Source organism: Fukomys damarensis, unplaced genomic scaffold (assembly GCF_012274545.1).
Source record: "Fukomys damarensis isolate Sample0158 unplaced genomic scaffold, DMR_v1.0_HiC HiC_scaffold_21, whole genome shotgun sequence".
NCBI classification, from domain to species: domain Eukaryota; kingdom Metazoa; phylum Chordata; class Mammalia; order Rodentia; family Bathyergidae; genus Fukomys; species Fukomys damarensis.
The window spans coordinates 28,789,234-28,815,279 of record NW_022900933.1 but is presented as its reverse complement, the minus strand read 5'-3'; the positions used below and the strand labels follow the sequence as shown (position 1 = coordinate 28,815,279).

At 37.8% G+C, this 26,046-nt stretch overlaps 2 protein-coding genes across 12 annotated transcripts in view; one reads left to right on the top strand and one right to left on the bottom strand.

Annotated features, from left to right (window-relative positions):
• Eml5 (EMAP like 5) overlaps positions 1-18,423 on the top strand; it is a 137,955-nt gene extending 119,532 nt beyond the window's left edge. For both annotated transcript variants that reach the window (XM_033766748.1, XM_033766747.1), the window contains 11 exons: positions 6,648-6,821; positions 7,820-8,028; positions 10,026-10,183; positions 11,737-11,851; positions 12,524-12,712; positions 12,866-13,038; positions 13,908-14,070; positions 14,719-14,822; positions 16,302-16,455; positions 16,873-16,973; positions 17,249-18,423. In XM_033766748.1, the coding sequence (XP_033622639.1) occupies positions 6,648-6,821; positions 7,820-8,028; positions 10,026-10,183; positions 11,737-11,851; positions 12,524-12,712; positions 12,866-13,038; positions 13,908-14,070; positions 14,719-14,822; positions 16,302-16,455; positions 16,873-16,973; positions 17,249-17,285 (1,577 nt within the window). In that variant the 3' untranslated portion in view covers positions 17,286-18,423. The remainder of the gene's footprint in view (positions 1-6,647; positions 6,822-7,819; positions 8,029-10,025; positions 10,184-11,736; positions 11,852-12,523; positions 12,713-12,865; positions 13,039-13,907; positions 14,071-14,718; positions 14,823-16,301; positions 16,456-16,872; positions 16,974-17,248) is intronic.
• Zc3h14 (zinc finger CCCH-type containing 14) overlaps positions 18,325-26,046 on the bottom strand; it is a 50,770-nt gene continuing 43,048 nt past the window's right edge. For 5 of the 10 annotated variants that reach the window (XM_010616266.1, XM_010616269.1, XM_010616267.1 and 2 more), the window contains 5 exons: positions 24,093-24,213; positions 23,463-23,599; positions 22,634-22,725; positions 21,716-21,822; positions 18,325-21,210 (listed from right to left, as the gene is read on the bottom strand). In XM_010616266.1, coding sequence (XP_010614568.1) covers positions 21,204-21,210; positions 21,716-21,822; positions 22,634-22,725; positions 23,463-23,599; positions 24,093-24,213 — 464 coding nt within the window. In that variant the 3' untranslated portion in view covers positions 18,325-21,203. The remainder of the gene's footprint in view (positions 21,211-21,715; positions 21,823-22,633; positions 22,726-23,462; positions 23,600-24,092; positions 24,214-26,046) is intronic. The other 5 variants (XM_019206352.1, XM_019206354.1, XM_019206353.1 and 2 more) reach the window with 1 other exon arrangement.

Sequence of the window (26,046 nt, the reverse complement as noted above, 5' to 3'; positions counted from 1 at the left end):
GAATGAGTATGTGGTTCTCATTAGAGTAGACAAGAAAAAGTGATACATTCATTTGTCAGCAAAAAAGAGTTTCTGCAGAGCAATCAATCACATGTGAAGACAAATTTACAAAATCCAAAACTGTTCTTAGCTGTCTTTGTCATGCTGCTGAGGTATTAGAGAGCACACCGAGGATGAGCAGCTGGCAGGCATGCTCCAAGGGGCTGCCTGAGTCTTTGATGACCGAGACAGAGACCTCGTCATGGTGCTACGATGCATCTGTGCATGCAGCCCCAGACTCATCTGTTTCGGATAGTTTACATTTGACTGAAGATGAACAGGAAGTACTCATTAGTATTAATAGGCATCTGACCTCACGTGATATAAAAACTTGAGCACATGTGATATGGCTCGTTATGATTAAGACGGTATTGATGCTAGAGAAGAAGCTCAGAATAGATTTGAGTTTTCCCACAGAGACCACGACCACCAAGATTAGTGCCGCCTGCTCAGTAGGAAATGAGTTCACCAATCCTGGAGAGAACGGAAGGCCTCTAGGCCCACATTCAAACTGTGGCTATTATCAAGAAGAGATTGAAGAAAGGGGGACATGCTTAATGTCCAGATGGAGCCTAAAGGGCTCACAGATACGTGAGTCTGAACTTGAAGACTTGCAACCGAAGAGGCTGGAGAGAGAAAACGCAGAAGTGGATGGAGGTGATACCGAAGACGTGGAAGCCAAAACTGAAGATTAACTTCCCGGGGAACAGTCCAGTTCGAGGAAGACGAAGCAGCCCGTATGGCTGTAAACGCTGTACTTGAGAGTTTTCCAGTAGTACTGAAAGTGTCAAAGCTGAATGTTTTTATTTACAAAGATGCACTAGAACATTCAGACAATAATAAAGATTAGAACCAATGAACAGAATATTCAAAAGCTCTTGGAAAATGCTAAAAAAATAAAATTAAGACTCTGCCTCTAAGAAGATGAAGAAGCACAGGCTAATAATGTAAAAAAACCTATTCACTGAAATTATAGCAAAAAAGTCCACATCTGATGAATGAAATAGATATCCAACTACCAGAGGCATTTAGAACCCCAAATACACATATCCAAAAAACAACCTCTCCATGACACATCATAGTCACCATTACATGTACCACCGTACCACAAGGAATGTAAATACTATATACAACACATGGGCACAAGGGCCCAAGTTTGATCCCTGGTACCAAAATAAATAAATAAATACTCCTCAGGGCTGGGGATTTAGCTCAGTGGTTCTGCTGCCTGCCTTGTAAACCCAACGACGTGAGTTCGATCTGCGATACCAAAAAAAAAAAAAAAAAAGGAAAAGGAAATACTCCTCAAACTTCTCCATCAAATACAGAAAGAATGCTTCCAAATTTATTCTGCAGTGCCAGCATTACCCTGGTTCCAAAGCCAGATAAAAACTCAAGAACAAAAATTTAAAACTATAGACCAATATCAGTAATGAGCATAGTTGCAAAAATTCTTAATATTATTTTTATTAGTACATATTTTTGATATATAATTAATACATTCATCATGGAGAGTTGAGACATGTACATATCACATCTTAACCATTTTTATTTTCCCTTTCCCCCCCTCCCTTTTCCCTTCATCTCAAGATCCTCTTCCTATCTGCGAAAGGTCTATTTTTCCTGTTTCATATTAGCTGACCCGTTTCATTCTTTCAATTATTTATAATTTGAGTTTCTCATAGAAACCAGGCAATATCTAACCTGTTGCATCTTGTTTAGCATTATGGTCTCAAGGTGCACTCACTTTCCCACAAATTATTCAAATTTATCCTTCCTTAGGCTGAAGAGTACTCAAGTGCGTGTGTGATGTTTTTATTACCCATTCATCTGTTGATTATATAGAACATTTCCAAGATTTACCTGTTAATGAGCTGTGCTGATATAAACATGGCTATGCATGTATCATTGGAATATGACGTCTTTAGTTCAGGAAGAAACCCAGAAGAGGGATAGCTGAGTTGAAAGGAATTACCTATTTTTAATTTTTTGAGGCATCTCCATGTGAATTTTAATAGTGATTGTTCTAGTTTACATTCTCACCAATGAGTAAAGAATTCTTTTTTTCCTGCGGTTAGTTGTTTTTAAGTTCTTGATGATAGCCATTTTTTCTGGAGTAAGATAGAATCTCAGTATTGTTTTGATTTGCATTTCTGTAAAGGCCAAAGACGTTGAACATTTTTTCATGAATTTATTGGCCATTTGTACTTCTGAGAAGGGTCTTTTCATTTCAATTGCCCGTTTTCTTTGGGTCTTTTATTTGGTGGGGTCTAATTTTTTGAGTTCTTTATGTATTCTATATATTTAGTCCTCTGTTCTTGGTGTTATTTCTTGTACATTTGGGGTTCTGTTCAAAGTCCTCACCTCTGCCTGTCTCTTCAGGAGTTTTACTTACTTTACTTTCTAGCAGAGTCAGTGTCTCTATTCTATTATCTAGGTCTTTGATCAGTTTTTATTTTTGTGCATAGTGAGAGATACAGGTATAGATTCAGTCTTTTGCGTGTGGGTAACCAGTTCTCCCAGCAGCATTTGCCGGAGAGGCTTTCTTCAGACATGATTTTGGCTGCTTTGTCAAAGATCACATAGCTAAATGTACCTCTGGTTGCTTCTGTATCCTCTAGTCTGTTTCCTTGACCCACATGTTTGTTTTGGTGCTAGTACTATCACTGTTTAATATAACTTAAAATCCAGGATAGGGATGCCTCCTGCTCTTGCTTTTGTTTCCCAGGATTGCTTTTGCTATTCTGGATCCATTCTTTCCCTATGAACTTTGGGGTTATTTTTTCTGTTAAGAATGCTTTTGAGATTTGGTTGGAACTGTGGCCATTTTGACAATATTTATTCTGCTTATCCAGGAACAGGGGTGTTTTTCCATATTCTAATGTCCTCTTTGATTTCCTTTTTCTATAGTTTTCATTGTAAAAGTTTTGTGCTTCTTTGGTTAGGTTAATTCTTAGATGTTCTGTTCTGTTCTGTTTTGTTTTGTTTTTGAAGCTACCATGAATAGAATTTTTTTCCTGGTTTCTTGATGGATTCATTATTGGTATTCAGGAGCACTCTTGATTTTTGTGTGTTGATTTTTTTTTTTCTCTCATTGAGTTTATTGGTACATTTTAGGTATACAATACAGTTACATTCATCATTGGGATCTTGTACCTTTACATGACAGGTCTTGTTCTTATTTTTTCCCCTTGTCCCTGCCCTCCCTTCACCCCCTCCTCCCCTCCCACTTACAAAAACTTTATTTCCATTTTTTCATTTTCTCATATTTTTTTCTTTTCCCTTATTTGTGTGTTGATTTTGTATCCTGGTACTTTGCTAATTTTGTTTACTAGTTCTAGAAATCTTCTGGTGGAATATTTGGGGCCTTCTATGTAAAAGATCATATCATCTGCAAATAAGGATACTTTGATTTCTTCCTTTCCTGTATATATCCCTTTTATTTATTTCCTCTGTCACACTGCTCTGGCTAAAGTTTTGAATTCTATATTAAACAGGAGTCATGAAAGCAGACATTTTAGTCTTCTTCTTCATTTTAAAGAGAATACTTTCAGTTTTTTCCCACTTAATTTGATACTGACTGTGGGTTTGTCAAAAATGGCTTGTAACATATTGAGATAAGGCCCTCCCCTGCTTTTTGTTTTCATGGTTTTTAGAGTAAATACATGCTGGATTTTGTCTAGCCTTTTTGTCTGTCTTGATGATCATGTGACTTTTGTCCTCTGTGATGTATTACATTTATTGATTTACCTATGTTGAACTATCTTTGCATCCCTGAGATGAAGCTAATTTGGACATTATATATGATCTTTTTAATGATTTGTTATATTCTGTTTGGCCATATCTTGTTGAGGATTTTTGCATGTGTTCATTAAAGAGACTGGCTAGGAGTTTTCTTTTTTGTTAAATCTTTGGCTGGTTGTGGTATCAAGTAAAGCTAGCTTCCAGGAATAGTTTGGCAGTAGTCTTTCCCTTTCAATTTCATTGAAGATTTTTGAGGAGTATTGATGTTACACCTTCCATGAAGTTCTTATAGAATTCAGTGATGAACTCATCGAGTTCTGGGGTTTTCTTAGTTAGCTGATAGCTCTCTTTTTACTCCCTCAATTTCATTGTCTGTTTTTATACTGTTCAGTATTTTTATATTTTCTTGATTCAGTTTTGGTAATTCATTTGTGTTTAGAAATTTGTCCCTTTCTTCTATATTCTCCAGTATATTGAAGAACAAGATTTTGAAGTAGATACTTATAATCCTCTGGATTTCAGATTGTTTGATATGATGTCACCTTTTTCATTTTTAATTGCAGTAATATGAGTCTTTTCTTTCCATCTTTTGGTAAGTTTGACCTAAGGATTTGTCTTTTTATTCTTTGGAAGAGCCAGGTCTTTAATTCGTTGGTTCTTTACATTGTTTTTTTAGTCTCAATTTCATTAATTCTACTCTGATTTTTATAATTTTCTTCCTTGTACTAGTTTTCGATTTGGATTGTTCTCTTTGTTTTGTTTTGTTTTGTTTTTTTAGATCCTTGAAGTGCATCATTTGGTTACTTATTCAGGGTCACACTGTTTTTCTGGTGTGAGCATTCAGAGCTATAAGGACTGCTCTCATTGGGTTCTATAGGTTCTGGTATGTTGTAGTAGCATTATCATTTGATTTAGGAAACTTTGTGATTTTTTTTTTACTTGATTTCTTCTGTGACACATTGGTTATTCAAGAGTATATTGTTTAATCTCCATGTGTTTACATAAATTCTGTGGGGTTTTTGCCATTAATTTCTAGCTTCATTGTACTGTCGTCTAATATGCATGGGATTCTTAATTCTTTTTTGTTTATTTAAGCTTTGTGGCCTAGTATGTGGTCCATTTTGGAGAATTTGGGTTGAAACTGTGAGAGTAAATTTACTTGTGCCTCAGAGTATTTGACTTTAAATGAATGAACATTCTAATTTTAGTTCCGTGCTTAAATTATTATGATAAATTTTTCAAACACAAATAACCTGTTTTTGCCAAGCATGGTGGTGCATGCCAATACTCCCTGTACACAGGAAGCTGAGGTAGGAGGAGTGCCATGAGCTTGGGGTACATAATGGGTTCCTAGGCTGGGGATTTAGTACAGTGGTTCTGCTACCTGCCTCACAAGGGCAAAGCCCAGAGTTTGATCCCCGATACCAAAAACAAAACAACAACAAAAAATAATGAGTTCTTTTAAGGTCAGCATGAACTACATGGAGAGATCTTGTCTCAAACAAAACAAAACAAAAAAATAAATAACCTGTTCTATTATTGAAGAAATTTTCTGTTTCCCCATACTTTTGATATTTTATGGTTGCATAAACCTGAACAATTTCTACTTGATAATATTTAAATCTGTTTTACTGTTTGTTAGCTGCTCCCGTCACAGGTCAGGGAAATCCCACACGCCTGTGGCCCCGAGGTCATTGAGTGCCTACCAGGAAGCTCATTAGCAGCTTTATTTGAAGAATTATTCACTTTAACTTATAAATACCAGATGATACAAAATATATAAATTTATCAGAATTATTTTAGTGACCAAAATGTCTTTCATTAAATAACTTAAAGCAGCTTGTCTTGTTTCATGTTGTTCTGTATTTCTAAGATTTATCACATAATCTGAAATAAATGCACTTTAACATTTATTAATTATGTTTTGAAACTAAATTAGTTGCCAGATTAACTTAGGTATTCATTCCTAGATGTATGATGTTTTAAGGTAAAAAATGCAGAGAACTGGGCTGAGAGTGTAGCTCAGTGTAGTGCACTTACCTAGCATGTGTGAGTCTCTGGCTTAGAGCCCAGCACTGGGGCAGGGGTGGGGGGAGTCCTGGAAATTTTAAAGCAGCAGAAATATGGATAATGTACTTTTTAAAGATCTGAAGTTTTATCTTTTCCAAGAAATTCTGCTCTTTTTTTTTTCTTCTTTTTTTGGTACTGGGGATCAAACTTGGGACTTGTGCTTACGAGGCAGGCAGCAGCATCACTGAGCTAAATCCCTGGCCCCATCATCAAAAATTTCTTTTGAGATATTTTCAGGTAGTTTCCTAATGCATTACCTTTCTCAGCTATATCTGCCTGTCATTTTTCCTCCAGTTAACATCAGTACTGAATATGTGCTTGTATTTAACATTTTTCTTGTGTAAAACATACATATGTCTCTAGTCATGTAAAGATTGAAAATGTATGTGAAATATGCCTTTTAACCCCTGCTGGTACTAGGGATCAAACCTAGGGCCTTGTCCTTGCTAAGCACCCACTCTGCCCCTGTGCCACACTTCCTGTCCCAAGCAGGCCTTATTTTTGATGAGTTGCTTAATTACCAAATTAGCTTAGCTAAATACTGTCTTCTCAAAAGTATAATTTGGAATCTAGCCTGGAGATGCATTCTAATCTAGACATTTTTTTCCTTTTCCTACCATCCCCTTCCTTTCCTTTTTAAAATTTAATCTTAATTTTGAGCTATTCTTTTGTTAAGTCGTTTTTTGGGGGTTTTTTGGAATATACTTTTCTTTTTCAGAAATTGATATGTATCACCTTCAGAAGTGGAAACATCTTAATGGTCAATCACAACTTTTGAATTTTTCTTTGTTTAGCCACAGCCCCTTCTATCCACATCTGGGATGCAATGAACAAGCAGACTTTATCTATTCTAAGATGTTACCATTCAAAGGGTGTGTGTTCAGTCAGCTTCAGTGCCACTGGCAAACTATTGCTGTCTGTGGGACTTGACCCAGAACATACTATTACCATCTGGAGATGGCAGGAAGGTAGGATTCTTTTTGTAATTTTTTTAAAACAAGAATACTAGGGCAGCCGAGTGGTGACACATGCCTATAATCTCAGCACTCTGGAGCCTAAGACATGAGGATCGTGAATTCAAGGCCAGCCTAGGCTACAGTGCGTTCAAGGCCAACTTACACGACATGGTGAGATCTTGTCTCAAAAAATATATATATTTATATACTAGGGTAATATGAATTCTGTATTAAGTAAGTGAAATCTTTATTCACTATGGCCCAACATACTACATGGAACACAGTTGGTGGTACATAGGTATGTTTCATTTTAAAAGTCCAGTGAAATGGTGGTAAGTCCACAAAACATAAGTGAACAAAACTATTAATATTAAAAATGATTCATTTCCACCATCTGCCTTGCAAGCATCCCTGGTACCAAAAAAAAAAGGATTCATGGGCTGTGGCAGATGACAGACTCAACAAGCAAATGCATGGGCCGGGGATTTAGCTCAGTGGTGCTGCCGCCTGCCTCACAAGCACAAGGACCTGAGTTTGATCCTCAGTACCAAAAATAAATAAATAAATAAATAAATAAATAAATAAAGCAAGCAAATACATCATTTATGTCTGGGTGTGCAAGTTAAACTCTTAATTGATGAATGACAAGAAAGCAGGCTCAGCATTTTTGTTCTTTGGGTAAGAAGAAAGAAACAAGTGCTTGTAGCTCCTAGGTTCCCACTCCTGCCCCAAATTTTTGATCATGAGGCCAGAGGTCCAGCATGGCAGACATTTTTACCTTTACAAGTCATTTAGTCTCTGTTAGCTACTGGATTCTCTCTTGTAGTTCAGAGCAACAAGACAATATATAAACAGATATTCCAACAAAAATGTATTTATGGGTATCAGAATAAGATCACTGCCATTTCATTTAGAAACTGTTTCTCTGCTAATTAATACTGATTTGATTGATTCTGGAGGATCTTAGGAATGAAGATGAAGTGTGTGTATTGTTGTGTCTTCTGTATCAGGAGCCAAAATTGCCAGCAGAGCTGGGCACAACCAGCGAATTTTTGTAGCAGAATTCCGACCAGATTCCGATACACAGTTTGTCTCTGTGGGAGTAAAACATGTGAAGTTCTGGACACTGGCAGGAAGAGCTCTTCTTAGCAAAAAAGGGCTGCTGAGCATGCTGGAAGATACCCGGATGCAGACCATGCTTGCCATTGCATTTGGTGCAGTATGTCTCTTAAAATGCTACATGGTGGTGTCATTTTGCCTACTTTAAATTGTATTGCCTTAGATAAGCCGCATTAAAGTTGTTGGTGTATGGCATTGTATTCTGCTAGTCATTACATGTCCTGGTCATGCTTATATTTCATCAAACATCTGAGACTTTCAGAAACTAGGAAGTGGGAAAATTAATGAGATTATGATGAAACATTCAGGTCATTGGGCCATTGCTAGTCTCCAAGACCTTTGTTTGTATTATAATTCTCAAGCATCCTAAAATTTGTCTTCCTAGTAGTTGCATCTAAAAATTTGACAGAGTGAAAGAAAGTTAAATCAAGAAGCATGATTTTTTTTGTTTTGTTGTTTTTGTGTGTGTGTCGTACCAGGGATCAAACTTAGGACCTTGTGCTTGTGAGGCAGGTGCGGTGCCACTGAGCTAAATCCATGACCTGGTTTTCATGTCTTAAGGTCCAACTTGAGTTTAGATTTCCTTTGATTTCTCTAAGTCTTCGTTAAATATGTTGTAAGTCCTGTAGGCCAACAGCTCGAATTCAAGGCAAGAAGAGTGAGACACAAAAGGAAAGGGCAAGCACCATCCTTAGTCTTGACAGAAGTGTTCAAGAGCTCTCCCCCTGCTCCCCTCCTGCAGCCCACATGGGCCTGTGGTGTAGTCAATCCATCTGTCTTCCCTTCAACACTCTACCCTGGCTAAGCTTCTTACATCCTCTGGTACAATTTTAAAAAAAAAAGTGCAGTGGGATTTCCTTATTCAAAGATTCATATGAGAATGAAATATTTGAAGGAAGAAAATTGGAACTTTTAGTATACTTAGGTTTGGGGGGAAAGACCACTGAAATATTGGTGATATCTCAGACTTCAGTTGAACATTTTGAGTATTCATAATATAAGACCAGTAGTTTGCTTCTGGAAGAAAACTGCCCACATTCACATATGTGTTTATTATATTCTTTAATTCCCCCATGTAAGTGAACTTTCTTTATTTATAAAATTCTTGTGTAGTTAACTTTCCATTCCCAATAAACTTGATGAGTAAAATAATAGGAAAAAATTGACTTTTTATACATGCAACAACAGTGCAATCACTGAGAATGTTTTTCTACTTACTTACTGGTTTAAACTTTTAAAATGTGTTATGTAAAAATATAAAAATTGTACATATTTGTGGGATACTATATTATGTTTCTCAGTTTGAGCATTTTGAGTCTATGCTAGGGACTATAAAAAGTACAAGAGGCTGGGTGTGGTGGTACATGCCTGTAATCTCAGCACTCAGGAGGCTGAGGCAGAAATATGTTGTGAGTTGAGGCCAGCATGGAGTACAGAGTGAGACTCAAAAACACAAAGAAAAAGAGAAGGAAAATACTGGTCTCTGCACCTGAAGCATTTACATTCTAATTGCAGATAAGCATGAATTACTGATGCTTCCAGATCTGGGTTAATGGGTTCTGAAAAATCCCTACAAATTTGGTATGAGTTTTACTTCCTATGACAAAATTCTTCCACACCTAATACAAAAAAGTTATCTTCACTTCCTATTCCTGTTCTTCATTTTACTCTCAAAGACTAGCAACCTTTAAGTTTTTATTTTTATTTATTTTATTGGTACCGGGAACTGAACTCGGGACCTTGTGCTTGCGAGGCAGGCGATGGAACCACTGAGCTAAATCCCGGGCCACCAACCTTTAAATTATTTATGGGTAGCCAGAGGGAAGCAATCAAAGGGAACAATATAAACTAGAATTAGAGTATTTTAGAATTGGAAGGAGAGGCTTATCCAAGGTTGTTCCATCTGCTGAGTGACAGCCTTGGAAAAGGAAAAGGGCCCTGTGAAAGCTGGTTTTCCGGCCTCGAGTCGTGTGACTCCATCACGCCCTGCATGTGTTTGGTGGTGAGGTAGTGTTACACTCACGTAGACAATTGCATCTATTTGATTTCTCTGAACTTTTGATGAATTTGTCTCCCCCTTTCCCCACTCCTTTTCAGAATAACTTGACGTTTACAGGTACCATCAGTGGTGACGTCTGTGTGTGGAAAGAACATGTACTGTGTAGAGTTGTGGCCAGAGCTCACAACGGGCCTGTGTTTGCCATGTACACCACTCTGCGAGATGGACTTATTGTGACCGGAGGCAAGGAAAGGCCGTGAGTCCTCTTTGTAGCTTCACTGAATACTTACGCGTCTTGCTGCCCCGAAGGTGTGCAGTTAGGTATTGTAGTTATTTCTGGGCTCCACAGGTTATTCTTCTACACTTGCTTTCCCTGGATTGCCTGTTATGTGCCTTCTCTGGATTGTTATTCTTGGTTTTAAATCACATCCATAAACTCCAGTCGGGGTGGAACTTCTACGACATGGCTAGGCGTGTGCTCTATAAACTGAGAATGGATTTTCCCTGCTAGCCATCATGATGCATGACAGCTAGTCTAAGGCAGGAGGATCTGAAGTTTAAGGCCAGGCTGGGCGTGTTAGAAGACCTTGTCTCAAAATAAAATTTTAGTTATGTGCTGCCAAGTGAACACTCAAAATTTTAAAAAAGACCGGGGATGTTGTTCAGAGGCAGTGTTTGTTGGTTATGCATGAGGCCGTGGGTTCATTCCCCTGTACACAAGAACAAAAACTGATTTTCCTAATGCCTGTACGCCATCATCAGTATTTGCTGAGTGACATGGGACGTGCAGGAGAATACTTAGCACTGAATCAGACTGCTTCATCTGTGTCTTTTTGGGTGCCATGAGAAAATGGCAAGAGGATGCTACACAAACTTTGTTTGCTTTTACTTGAGGCAAGCTCGTTATATAAACTGCTTTATAAAAGACCTCAAAATGTAAATGTGACTGAGTTATTTTCAAATCTTCCAACAGTATCCAGATACTTATAATCAATTTACAACCAACACAGTCATCTACATGCTGAAATGTGACATGCGACTAAAAACACAAGTTAAACACAACTGAATGTTTCCTTGTCACGTGAAAGATAAATAGTATGGTACACAAGCATGTTTTCACCTAAGACAAGCAAATTCATTTAACAAAATGAAGGACCACATTTTTCAGTTCTTCAATGAGAAAAATCCATTATGTGAGCTATATTTTCCTTAACATATTACTCCAAACACTTGTATTTCCTATATCACCCCTACTCATTAGTAGTCTACTAACCTGTTTCAGAAGGGTATTTTAATCATGATAAGAGGGAAAAAAAAAAAAAAGGTTTTCCTCAATATGCAGCTTGAACCCAAAACCTTCACACTGAGCTCTATTTCTGGTCCTTTATGACACAAGGTCTCACACTAAGCCACCCAGGCGTGCCTCAAACTTGTGCTCCTCCTGCTTCAACCTTCCAGAGTGCAGAGATTACAACTGTGTGCCAGCACACCCAGCTCGTGCCTCTTTCCAACCCTTCAAGACAGGTTCTATAGCACGGCATCTGTAATCTTATCTCTTGCCATTTCAGTTAAATTAAAAGGGTTTTGTGTCTTAAGTATCACAAGAGGATAATTTATGGTAGAGGCTAAATTATTCTCAGGAAAAAATATTTGCAAAATAAAATTTGCTGAAACTGTTCTTCTGAGATACAGTATATCTTGAAATTGCCATTGAAAGTTTAATATTAAATTATAACAGCATGTTTATATTGCAATTTATTTGTGATAGTCAATAATAAACACTCATTTGGGTTTGGTTTTTTTAATCAGGTCAAAGGAAGGAGGAGCAGTTAAACTGTGGGATCAGGAGCTGAGGAGATGCCGGGCCTTCAGGCTCGAGACAGGACAAGTCACAGATTGTGTTCGTTCTGTGTGCAGAGGCAAAGTAAGACATTCTTGAGCCTATCCAAGTGCACAAGAAAATGGAAAGCAGTTTTTCCTCTGCTTCTGTCACCCTTGTAACTTAATGAGCAGTAATAATACAGATGACGATTTGCTTGACCATTACTCTGCAGTTTCCATTGCTGGTGCCCATGCAGTGCAAATGAAAGTATTCTGTCTAAACGCTGTATCTAAATCCCTGTGCTTTCTTCAGTCTGCTGTGATAGGGAGAACTGAAAATCCTTGCCAGGTGACTAGAGCAGTTGTCTCCATTAAAAAACACACACATGCCTATAAAAATTGGAGAGCATCTCTGCTCTCATTTATAAATCATACTCATGTACTAACCCATCTGCATATTTAAATATTACTTTGTATACTTTTTCACTAAAACATGAATTTGTTCTTACATCTCAGTGCATTTATACCTTGTTAAAGATCCTAATGTCAAAATCAAAACTTTGACGACTAAAGAATCCAGACACAGGACCACAGAGAAGATCTCTGTCTTTAGTGTGAACTCTACCGTGCAACCTAGACCTGTGCTCATGCAGATTTGTTCCTTTGGCCATAGAAAATGTTCATGAGCAAATCATGTTTAGAGCTTGTGTTAGTTCAGCTCAAAACACAGAACTGCAGCATTATAGTAAAGATATTGGTTCCACTTGTGTTTCAGGGCAAGATACTAGTTGGGACAAGGAATGCTGAAATAATTGAAGTTGGAGAGAAAAATGCAGCTTGTAATATTCTGGTTAGTGGTCACATGGATGGACCAATCTGGGGGCTAGCAACACACCCTTCCAGGGATTTTTTCCTTTCTGCTGCAGAAGATGGGACAGTGAGACTATGGGATGTCGCTGATAAAGTAGGTACAGTTTTTAAAGAAATCATAGTTTCAAAAAAGAAAGTGGGACTCTTAAATGGCTAGCACCTAAACTTACAATTGAGTATGGGGGGTGGCTTCATTTGTAGGTACTACACAACGGGGTTTTCTCTGATTGTTTTGCTTCTTATGCAGAAGATGTTAAACAAAGTGAATTTGGGGCATGCTGCTCAGACTGTGTGCTATAGCCCTGAAGGGGACATGGTGGCTATTGGAATGAAAAATGGAGAATTTATTATTTTATTGGTGAGCTCTCTAAAAATATGGGGAAAGAAGAGAGACAGACGATGTGCAATCCATGACATCAGGTTAGTCAAATGAGCAAAATTTCTAATTTCAAATGGAATAAGTGACCCAGCTTGCATTTGGAAACCTTCTCTACTCACAGCTTCAAAAATGTTCTGACAGCCTATACAGCACTTTATGTCATTGACCTTACGCTGCAGTATGGCTGTTTGTATACTTAATTATACTTGCTAACACCAAGTACTAGGTAATGTTTGAAGAGTATCACTCTAGGCATGCAGTCACTTAACTGTGCCGAGAGCTGTCTCCACTAGTGTTGAGTTCACCTGCCCTGTCAAACTCAGGAAACCAAAGTTACAACTCCATGTATCAGACCCTCTCTTAACCGTGATTAAGCATCACACTTTTCCCTTGCTTCCTGCTATGGGCCTTCAAACTCTTCCATTTCTGAATACTCATTGAATGGACATTTATTTATGTCCCAGAATCTGAAAACTTGTCATGAATTTTCTTTTTCATTAATAGTAGATACCATTTACCGGGCATTTCTTTGATCAGCAGATGAGATTATTAAATCGAAAAACCGAGCCCTTGTCAATACAATCCTTTTGTAACAGAAGCCTCCTCAGAACCTCACCATCTAACAGTGGCTTTCCTTAGCCCTCGCGTATTCCTAAAAATACCTGACTCATGGGACATTTTCAGACTGATATTGTCCCTAAAGTACCTCAAAAGGCTCATAAAACACCTCCAATCACTGACTCCTCTCGCCCTGCCTCCTGTGACTGGCCTGCAGATAGTATTTCACTGTCTTCCAAGCTTCCGCTTCACCCTAATGACCTGGGCTGCATTCTTTTCTACTAAGAGACATTTTTTTTCAGATAAAATAATCAAGACTAACATGTTTTTTTACATTTTGTTATGTATTCAGATTCAGTCCAGATTCCCGGTATCTTGCAGTGGGTTCTAGTGAGAACTCCGTGGATTTTTATGACCTAACGTTGGGCCCCACCCTGAACAGAATCAGCTATTGCAAAGATATTCCAAGCTTTGTCATTCAAATGGACTTCTCCGCAGATAGCAGGTACCTCCAGGTACAGCATCAGCAGTTATGGTCTCACAGGGGCACTACCTGCCTGTACATTCGTGTCATGAATGCATTCACATCCCTTCAGCCCTTCCTCTCCCAGCTCCACAGCTTCAGCTTTTGCCTTTACTCTTCGCTGTTTCTGCGTCAATTCTGTAGTGCTTTTCTTTGGGGGCAGTTTACTGAGAACTGAACCCTGGGCCTTCACACTAAACTACATTCTGTCCGTTTTTAATTTGAGACTCTTAGATTGCTCAGGCTGGCCTTGAACACCAATCTTCTTGCTCCTGTTTTCTTAAATTTTAACACAAAATACTTCAATGTGTATGTTACAGGATACATATACAGTAGTAAAAAAGTTAACTATAGTGAAGTAAATTATCCATCTCAACTTTTGCTTGTGTAAATCACTAACAGTAGTTACCTGCACTCATATTGTACATTAGATCCAGAACTTTATACTCATCTACTTAAATACCTCCTGCTCTGATCATCTCTCCATTTCCACTCCACAATTCCTTGAATTTGTAGTGATGTTTTACATTCTGCACATTAGATGTGTAAACCATGTAGCAAGTTTGCTAGTATTCCAAAAATCCCTGTGGACTGTGCCTTCACCTAACAGAATTCTTGTCCTGTTATACTACGATAAAAGGTCTCCAGTGGCTGCTACAAACGGCATGTTTATGAAGTGCCTTCAGGGAAACATCTTCTGGATCATGCTGCCATTGACAGAATTACCTGGGCTACGTGGACTAGGTAAATACTGCTAACACTCAAAAGGAAAGAAATGACACTGAAGATCAGAAAAGTTAGGAAAACCTATTTCTGAAGTTAGAGACATTCTCTAGGTAACAGTAATTTACGTTTATTAAGTATCTTGAATTGTTAGGAAAAGAATAATGTATGTTCAGAGCTACGACCCCTTTTCGTTAAATACATTTCCATCCTTTATGACTGATTCCCTTGAAACTCCCTAAACATTAAACTTAGTCTGAGAATTGATACTTCTGCTAAGTGAAGTGAAAAAATTAAGTCAACGGAGGCGCCCGCATGTGCTAGATTTCCCGCTAATGGAGGATAGACTGTTCATCCAGTTCCAGCTCCCGCCCATCACGCTCCTTAAATATATATAATTCTGCTAGACTATGCACAAAAAACATGAAAGGAGATAAGTCATAACAAGGTAAGCATACTGGAAAGTGTGCTTGGAATACAAAGCGTAGCTTAAAATAAAGCATCTAGCTTACACCTAGAAGACTTCAGATAATTTCTAACCACTTTGAACCAACTCTTGCCCCCAAAATCATAGCTACATAATAAAAATATTACTCAAATTAAAATAAAACATTCATACTACATAAAAGTATAGGAGATAGAAATTTTTTTAGGAGCAATAGAAAATAGTACCTCAAGGGAAAGATGAAAGAATAAATTTATAGTAAAAAAAAAGCATAATAGCTAGAGATACTTCGTATGAGATTGTTTGGGCTACCGCTCGAAGCACTCCAAATAAAGCGTATTTGGAGTTTGATGCTCATCCTGATCATAAGATGGAATATACGGCTAAGCCTGAAATTGCCAGAATGAATAGTAAACCCAAATTTATATTGATTAAGGGGTATGGTATTGGTAAAGGAATTTATATGGAAAACGCTAGTATAAGGGCTATGAGTGGGGCAATAATAGTATAGTTGAGGAGGTAGATGGCTGGAGCGGTTCTTTAATAAAAAGTTTAAAGGCATTGGCGATTGGTTGAAGTATGCCATAAGGAAGGAAATAAAAACATATTGGGTTACTTAAATGCTACCTTAAAGTTGTTAGTTTATAAATTTGTTCAAATTTGCTGACAAGTGATTGATAATCCATTTAGTCACAATTAAGTGCCATTAAATTCTTACTAAGCATTACTTTTAACCTGAAAAATAATTCAATCAATTCTTATGAGGTACTGAATTATAAAACTTTAATCTTATAAACCCTTTTAAAAAAATTTTTTTTTTTGGTACCGGGGATCAAACTCAGGACCTTGCGCTTGTGAGGCAGGTGCAGCACCACTGAGCTAAATCCCTCACCCAAAGTTGTAAAATTTTTAAGAGATGAGATGGAATTAATAGGTGAAACTCTGGCCTGCAACCTGCTTTGTAATTTATTTGCTTGAAGTAACATTAGGGTACAGATTGATAAATCATATGATAATCCTCTGTCTGCTATGGTGGGTCTGCTTTCTGTCTTTAGTATTCTAGGGGATGAAGTTACAGGCATCTGGTCCAGACACGCCGAGAAGGCCGACGTCAACTGTGCCTGTGTGTCTCACTCAGGAATCAGCCTTGTAACAGGGGATGACTTTGGCATGGTTAAATTATTTGACTTCCCATGTCCAGAAAAATTTGTAAGTTTGTATTGTTATTTTATATCACATCAGTATTTTTTCTCACATATTTAAAATGTTTTATCCTGATCTGAAAAATATTGTACTTTTAAATATGTATTTTGAAAATGTTTTTCAATAACTAAAAACCCCTCCCCCTCCAGCAGTGCTATCTTTTAAAAAGTAATAAAGTCCTAGTGAACTTTTTAACAAACCATTTTTCACTTGTCAGACTTTAAATGCTTTTCCTTCTGAGAGAGCGACATCTGACTGCCCGAATAACCTGGTGTGTGTTAAATGCAGATCATCACTGGCGGTGGTCACAACTCCATTCTTTCCACAACTCTTGTGGTAGATTGTGGTTCCTCATAGGAACCTCTGACTTGGGTGTGCATCAGATCTCCTGAGCTTTGTTACTGTTTGTTTGTTTGTTTTTAGGCAAAGCACAAGCGGTTCTTTGGTCACTCACCCCATGTGACAAACATCCGATTTACCAGTGGTGATCGACATGTTATTAGTGCCGGAGGGGACGACTGCAGGTCAGAAACTTTCTTAGCCCAAGAAAAGTAGACTTTTACTAGTTGAGGATATTTGATACAACACTTTCTGAAACCTGGTTAATGAACTCAGTCAACATTATCTGAAGGTAACATAACGAGATGGCTCCTTGGAGCCATATATGCAAATACAGGATAAAAGGTGTTAGCAAAGAAAAATATTATACTACACCTGTATGATTTGGAACTTCAATTTAAAAAATTAAGCTGCTCTAAAAATCTAAAAATTGTAATCAACTCTGCATTTTTTATTGCAGTTTATTTGTCTGGAAATGTGTACATATGCCTCATTAAAAGACATGAATGCTCAGAAGGCTACATAAATTAACATCGAGAGACCAGAATTACACAAGAAAAAATCAAAACCAAACTCTGCATGGACAAGTGGTGCTAACTGAAGATTGTAACAGGAAAAAGTGCCCAGGATGATCAAAACAGATGATAAGTTCAAAATGTTTGCTTTTTAATTAACTATCCATAATCCATACACTGCCAGATGATCACAATTCAGGGAAGGATTGAATACGTATAGTACGACCCCTTTACTGAGTGTATGTGTGACTTCGGCAGACCTGCTGTGGGGAGAAAGGAAGTGGTTCAGCACTGCTCAGAAAATCTCCCAAAACTTAAAAACCCAAGTTGGAGGGCTCAGGATGGAACTCTGTGGTAGAGAATTTGCCTAGCATCTCTGAAGCCCTGGGAACCAACCCAGCACTACCAAAGAAAGTGTTTTTAAAAAGCCCCAACTTGGAAAATGTAGAAAAACTGTTTCTTTTTAGCACTTATATTTTAAGGTTCACCATCCAATGGAATGTTGTATTCTTGCATTTCCATTAAAAAAGGAAAAACTACCATTACCCTAAAGGCTAAGTTTTCAAAACAAACATTTTTCCCTAAGGAAACAAGCTTTCCTGGAGAACGTTTTTTAGGCATTTATAAAGTCCTTTAGATAAGGACACGTTTTTCCCTAGATCCAAAGTTAATGATATACAGGTGACAGCCACATTTTCATTTTTGATGTAAATTTTTTTAGAAGCCATGTCTGTAACTGAATTTTTTGACTATAGCCTCATTAATGGGAAAGTAGTATGATGAATAACTATTTCCAATGATGTACAGTTTTTTAAAGGTTTTCAGATAGTAATAGTATTTCATTAGAAAATACTACATAAAGATGTAGTCTAATGTATAAACATTTGTTTAACATATAAACCAGTGGAGGCGAAACTATGGCATGTGTGCTGCAGCAGGCTATTTGAATCATTGAAAGCTCTAAGTGGTTCACCATCACTGAAAATGCGTTAGTTAGTAATTCCTGGTACATTTTTATAGCTTTTTTTTCTATTGCAAAAATCTGTTTAGATGTACGCCACTCCATAGGCTAAGTTCCAAAATGAACCCAGATTCATTTGAAAAATCTGTCAAAATGAATTCCTTTTTAGTGGACTGGGGCTAAATTCTTATCCTCATTCTCTTTCACTTTAAATGCTGCCAAAGATCATCATTCAGGAATTTGCTCTTTAACCTATCTGTAGTTTCCTGAAGAATGGAAATTATGTAGCTTGATGTTTAAAAATATATTTTTCTAAGTGTGAAGAAGTTGGAAGATGCTTTACTGGTACTATTAATTTTTATTGTGTTAACCGTTGTAGCATAATCCCTCAAGTTTCTGGAATGCCCAGTTTGGTTTGACAAAACACATCACAGTTCCTAAAGTTTCTACGGCCAACACTTTGGAAATACTATAAACAGACAATAACTTAATTATATCACAGCCTAGATAGTGAATGAATCAGGTCACTTTTAAAGCTGAATGGCTGTTGTCAGGAGATCAATTAAAGAGTCAAGAAGCTTAAAACATAAGATTATACCATCATTATTCACACATCAAAGGATTCTGCTGAACTAAGCTGTATTTTAAAATACAGTAATATATTAAATCTCTATTCAGCAGACTTTATATAGTAGTAGTTAAGTTAAAGGGGGAAAAAATGCCTATGAACCACCACCCTCTCATGGAAGTCCAAATTTCAACCTGTTTTAAATTTTCCCTGTGGGGCAAGTTTGCCAACTTTTGGCTACAGAGAAATTTCAGTTTCATTATAGTGTAGGTAGTAACTATAACCTTAATGTATAGCACAAAGTTGGCTTCCTACAATTTATCCTTCATAGTGGTCAAGTGTCAGTCTTCACCACTGTGGTCAGTTTCATGACTAAAGGTCCTGTTACTTTAGTCACGGTCTGACCACCTTGTTACCCATCATTAAGGTGAAGAAACATGACATATACACAGACACACAAACCTTGGAAGAAAATTATGTTTGTGTCCAGTATCTAAGCTCCAGAATTAACAATTTGTATCCGCTGGGCATTCCAAGTCCCACTGGTTTTCTGTGGATAAATGCATGCCAAAGCACACTGTGCATTCTGGTACACTCACTGGATTACTGCCAACCATGCTCATCCCCTTCCTCCGTGTGATCCTTCATGGTGGTTCACTTTAGCCCATTTTATTCAGCAGATGTTATGGGGTCAGCATTAGCTTACCCAGAAACTACAGCAATTGAAAGAACTATTTGACATTGGCTAGAAACATGCTTAACAGACTCAGATTTTTAGCATGTTATTTCCCAGTTTTAAAAAAAAGATGGAACTAAACCACTTAAGCCCTTGTACCCTACTTACCATATGGTCTTTATATTGTAGCTGTGGGAATACAGCTATAAACCGTTTATAATGATACTTAAAAATCTCTAGAAATTTAAACAATTTAAAATAAATTTCTTCTGCAGAGATGTAAAACATCTCAGCACTGGAATGAATAATGCCTTAAATTCAACTGAGTACGCACAGAATGCAATGGGACTGGGGTCTCACTTCAGCCTGATATGACGTTGCAGCTCTATGCCCTGTGTGCTCTCTGTTCTTTTCGTGTTTCCAGTCTTTACTTTGGGATCATCACAGCCAAGTGCAACTTACCAAATGGTTCATGACTGATTACTGAATGGAAAGGCAATGACCACAATATAAGGCTGGCTGTGTAACTGTAAACATGGACTCTTACAGACATGGGTGTATTATCCATCCTTTGGGTGTGTAACTAAGCAAGGCAATGAATTTACGTTACAGTTAATTTGGTCCTGAAAAATATTTGAGTCTTTATTGTCCCTTTTGCATTATCTAAAGTCCTTGAAATCACCTGTTAATTCTAAAGCATTTGACACTTCTTGCCTTAACAGTTTTAAAAACACACAAAAACTACATAATATGGTAGGCCAAGCTTCATCCTATTCTGCAGTTTACCCATCTGATTTGATCTGTAATTATGTAGTTCTGCCATTTAAAATACACTAAAATCTAATTTTTACATTCCAAAAATTATCTTCAATAGTAACTCAGTATATTTTCTGTGGAGTTATTTCTGAAAATGTTATTTTTCAGAATGTGGGAATATATATGTATATTTATAATCTTGTGAGTTTAAAAGTTTGTTTTCTGGTATCTTATGTATATACTTGTAAAAAATTTTGTATAATTTTGTGATAATGTAGTTTCTCCCCCAAATTTTAAAAGTATATGTTAATAGTAAATGAAAACATTTTAAGGAATTGTTCATATTTTTTTCCACTTGTCATTGCAGCTGTTTCACCCTGCATGCCCACCGCACTTTTCACAGAAGGCACAGGACTGAAGGACAATTTTACCAAAGTGGCACTCAAACTGAGAAGCCTGTATCATGCTTTTCAAACTAAATTCATTTAAAAATTAAAAAGAATCTGAATGACTATTTTAAACTGCCTCAATGCTTGTAGCCACTCCTGTTTTCATTGCAGATTACAAACATCACACCATCAACACTGAGCCTGATTCTGCCTCACCCCAGCGGTGCAGCCCTGTCCTCCACTGTAAATGTGAGGCTCACACAGCAGGGCATGAACACACCCCAGATGTTCCAACAGGATGTAGCTAATGCTTTAAAAACTGTCTTCTCAGACTGAAAACTAAACAACAAAAGAAAATACCCAATGTTAAAATCACTCAATAATAAACTTACAAACTTGAAAAATTAGACACTTCAGATAGGCAATAAACTTCATATTATGAAAGCAATGTATTCCAAGTTTCAGAGATTTGACAAGTTCTGTAGATTATCTTTCATCAGTAGGTAGAACCCTTCAAACTGCAAGATCTTCTGCCAGGTACGAGTGGATATCATTCGCTGAATAAACAGAACCAAAATTTTTTTAAATTAACTGTTTTGCATTTGCATTCGTATGTTTCACACACACACACACACACACACACACACACACACACACACACACACACACATAAGAGGTGAGTACTTTTAAACAACAAATATGGATCAGGTTACAGTGTTAAAAGAATTGAAGTATATAAAGCAGTTAAAATCTGTAATTCAATTGATAAGCCACATTAAAATAGTCTAAGGCTTCCTCTTGATAGTTCACAACTGCGAATGACTAAGGAAGTTGGTTTGACAGACACACAGATATTCTTGCTGGCCTTAGTATATGTCTGCATAGTATGATCAGACGTTAAAAAGAAATCAGGAGATGATTTTATCCACTGATTTTTTTTAAAACAGCAGAAAAAAAAGTGGTCTTAATTTCCCCCAAATTTGTGTGCTTACACTTTTATAGCCATCTACATATTAGAAAAGTATTTGAAAATGGCCACAGACAAACTATTTTAATCTTTACCTGGTTTGAGGACGAATCCATTTCAAGGCATGTCTTGGTGGTACAGTAATGGTGGGGTGATAAAATGTGCAGTCTGGTCTTGTGCACTGAGTGTTAAATCTACAGTGCTGCACAGAAACGAAACAACAGAGCTTCAACAGTATGCAGAAGATTAACACAAATGAACCAGCCCACCCTAACCAATGATGGAGTAAGATCTCACATCATCCCTATTAATACTTTGGAAGCTTAAATGAACTTTCCCTAAAGACACAAAATCCTAGTTAACAGCCAAGTGAAACTTTAAAAGGAAACTCAGCATACAATAATACAAACTTCTCAGCAGGACAATACAAACCGCTGCTCACAGCTCACTCTGCCAAGTACCCTTACTGCCCCAGAATAGCTAGGGAAATGACACCTTTTGTGAGGGGGAGGGAACTCAAGGCCTCACCACTAAGCTACATCCCTACCCATAAAAACCTTTCATATACAATAGTCATCTTTAGGCTGCTTATTTCAGAGATCAACCTAAGCAGCCAAGCAGCTGGAGAAACATCAATCTTCAGCATACAAACAAAACTAGCCTAAGTTTGGATGGTGTTAAACAGCACTACTGGATTTCATCTCAGTGCTACAATGAGGGTTAAAAAAAAAATCCACATGCTCAGAGACAGAAAAGAAAATGACAGCACTGTATCCCCCACCGCATGAGCCTAGGATATTATAATGCATTTCACACCACTTGGCCTAATGGGTCAGACAGACCTAAGGAACAACTTACAGATTTTAAAGACCATGGCATTAACTCTGACAAAAGAACTACGCAGAAGGGTGGAAAAAGGCAAGGCATATAAGACATTCAATGTCTTAGTGATCGTCCAGACCTCAGACTGAAGCTACCACTAAACTAATTTTTGGGAAAATAAAAGTTCTTACTTTTGGGTGATAGAAGGGACATTCCATTTTCTTACAAGCTGGGAAGTAACGGCAGAGCTGACTGGTAGAAGGAGATGCTGGTGTTGTAACTGCTGACAAAAATAAGAACGAAGAATGGTCGAATCTGTTTGTCTACGGGTCCAGAAGTTAAACCCAGTGGGAACTCTTTCACTGAGCTAATGCCTCCAGCCTCCATTTTAAGACATGTTCTAACCTAACCACACAAGGCCTGAACTTGTGATCCTCTTGTCTCAGCCTCCCCAAGAGCTGCTATTACAAATGTTCACCAACACACCCAGATAAAGTAATTTTTAATGCTGTTTACTGATGTTTTTACGCAGGTGACAATCACTTAAAATTAGGGCTTTATGTTTTATATATACTTTAGTCAAGATAAAACACTTCAGAATTCTGCAGGATAAGCATATTTGCTCTTCAAAGACTGGTATGAACAGCCAGCATGGAGGCACACGCCTGTAATCCCAGCACTTGGGAGGCTGAGGCAAGAGGATCACCATGAGTTAAAGGCCAGCCTGGGATACATCATCTCAGGCCAGCCTGAACTACATAGCAAGACCATGCCTCAAAAAATGAATAATGAATACTGGCATTTTGATCAGTCAAAATTATTTCTAAAACTATTCCTTTTTTTACTCCATTTACAGTCAGAAAATGCTCCCCCCCTTTCTTTTTTATTGGTACCGGGGATCGAACTCAGGACCTTGAGCTTGCAAGGCAGGCAGTGGAACCACTGAACTAAATCCCTGGCCCAGAAAATGTCATTCTCTATTTTTTTACCCAAATGCAGTAGTGCACAAAAATCACTAACCTTGTTTTGGAGGCAGTACTGGAATTCTTCTATTGATATGAGTGAAGGGACAATCTGGTTTAGTACATTTTGCATCATATTTACAATTTGGATGAACAAACAAACATTTTTCAGCAAATTTACAATTGGGGAAGGCTCTACAAAACAAAAGCACATTACTCAGTGTTAATATTTACAATGCACTATTAGGTTCTTGTAGAAGGGATTTTCTAAACTCTATTACTACTTGTTTTAAATTTCTTTGGTTAAAATATGGTAAAGCTCACTATATTTAAATCAGCCAGCTAGTAAGAAAAAACCTTAATTCAAGGGTTTTATACCCCACAACTAAATTTCTTCCCAATCCTTCAACATATCAGGATGTCTGTGAACAAAACACATACTAACTGGGGCAGTTACCAAATACCGTATCTATCTCCTTAAATGTACAGAATCCTCAAAGAGTTCTGACATTTCACTACCTCACAAGTCTAAGGCACTGAGAAGCCCTCTTGCAACACAAACATGTATGCTGCTCTAGGGAGGGCCACAGGAGGTCAGTGCCCTTAGTTATGAAACTCAACAACAATAAACAAACATGTAGGATATGAAAATTAAACCGAAAGCCAGCACCAGTCAGATGTTACTTACTTGCAAGGTGAAATGGGATGGTGGTACGCACACTCATCTCCATTTTTACAAGCAGGCCAGTACTTGCAGCGCTCCAAAAGCTTTTCTGGTTTCTGTGCCACACTCAGTTCACTCATCTCCGCTACAAAGGGGAAGGAATTAAAAGTGTTTAAGTATAATCAATTTGACACAGTCCCTATAACAAATTTCCCTCGAACTCCAGTCTTAAGATCTTAATGTTCTTTTACATTAACAGTCCTGAAATAAATGAGCTCAAAACTGTGGTAAAATAATCCTATAAAAGATTACCATAGGGCTGGGGATTTAGCTCAGTGGCACTGCATCTACCTTGCAAGTGCAAGGTCCTGAGTTCGATACCCAGGACCCCCCAAAGAAAAGATTACCATAAAGGAGTATAATTCTCATTTTGAAAGGGAAAGCGATTCTGCACAAATTCTCAAATACCATTTCAGAATTGAATTAAATATAAAAGACAGGGAAGGATGTCAAGTAGGAAGCAAGTAAACCAAAAACACAAACCAAGGGGCTAAGGAAATACGAAGCAATTTTCATTCCAGCAAGATTATGAGTACTCAACTAGAAAGTTTGCCTAATTCCTGAAGTACACTCAGTAAGTGCAGATTGCTAACTTCACAGCAATGTCCAAAAAAAGAAAAACATTTTCCCTAAAATGGGTCACAAATACCATCGGCTCCAAGGGTCAGGAGGGTTATCTAAAGAGCACGTCTGCTGGGAGGGAAGATGAGAAATGGGTCGTGTCCTCGAATATCTGCAGAGCTCACTGCTTCTCAGTCAGCTCCAATTACCCGGTCAAAAAACCAGAACAGCAGGAAGTGGGGCCTGTGCTGCCTGATTTCTCATTTCAGTTTAAAAAAAAAAAAAATTCTACCTTTGTACATGTCATTGACATTTTAAATGCTGGTAGCTAAATTAGGAACACTGAAAGTAAAAAGTGAAATTTTACCTACAGGTCAAAAGTAAGCCACCCGAGACACTCTACTCAGAACGTATATGCTACAGCTTTACACAGGACAGTGAGTTTCACTTCAGTGAGCGACTGCACACAGCCCTGGTCTATGCCTGCACCATAGTAAGCTCAGCTGTAGACACCAGCACCTCTGAGTTTCAGTTTCCTCATCTATACAAAGAGAAAATCATTTCTTTAGATGCAAAGCCCTGAGCTAGATCCTTACTACCATTTAGTCAGTAAGTTGCTTGCTTTTGCTCTAGGATATAAAAGAACCCAAGTTTTAAAGAAAACCTAAGCATTAGACAAAAACATTAGCTTTTAATTGTATTTTTTTGTCATCCCTGCAAAGAAAAACAATGTCTTGCCTTTCTTCTACACATACATTAGACTGGTCATAAGGACACAGGTCAAACGCAAGATTAAAATACCAAAGAGCAACTCTGCTGGCAAACAGACTGAAGTAGCTAAATATTCAAGAAAAATATTTAAAGGTAAATACTTTACCAAGAAACTTTGTCTTTGTGATGGAAATGCACACAAAGGTCAAGCTTCTAGTTTTCCTCCACTGACGGCCACTTCGTAAGCTAATAAACTTTTCATGTTTAAGTTTTTAAGAGGAAAATTCGCTTTTATAGTGAAAAGTATAAAAGCTGTGCTGCCATATAATGGTGGCCAGTGGCAGAGACTTAACAGACGTTGCTGTCGGCAGCACCCAGAAACAATGCATAAAGTACCAAGCCAGAAGCAAAGCGACAGCCAAAGACACGGGGTCAGATGCCTGCAGGAGATCCGGGCCTGGACAGTAGCCAGACAGTGCCAGCCCCCGTGTGCACGACAGGAAGGAGACTCACCTATGTCACCCAGACAGGAACTGTGACTGCCAGGTCATCTGTAGTGTCACCACCGCCACACACACAACAAAGCCTAACACAAACGCCCACATTTACATGGCCAAAATATTAAGCTATAAAACTGAAAATCAAG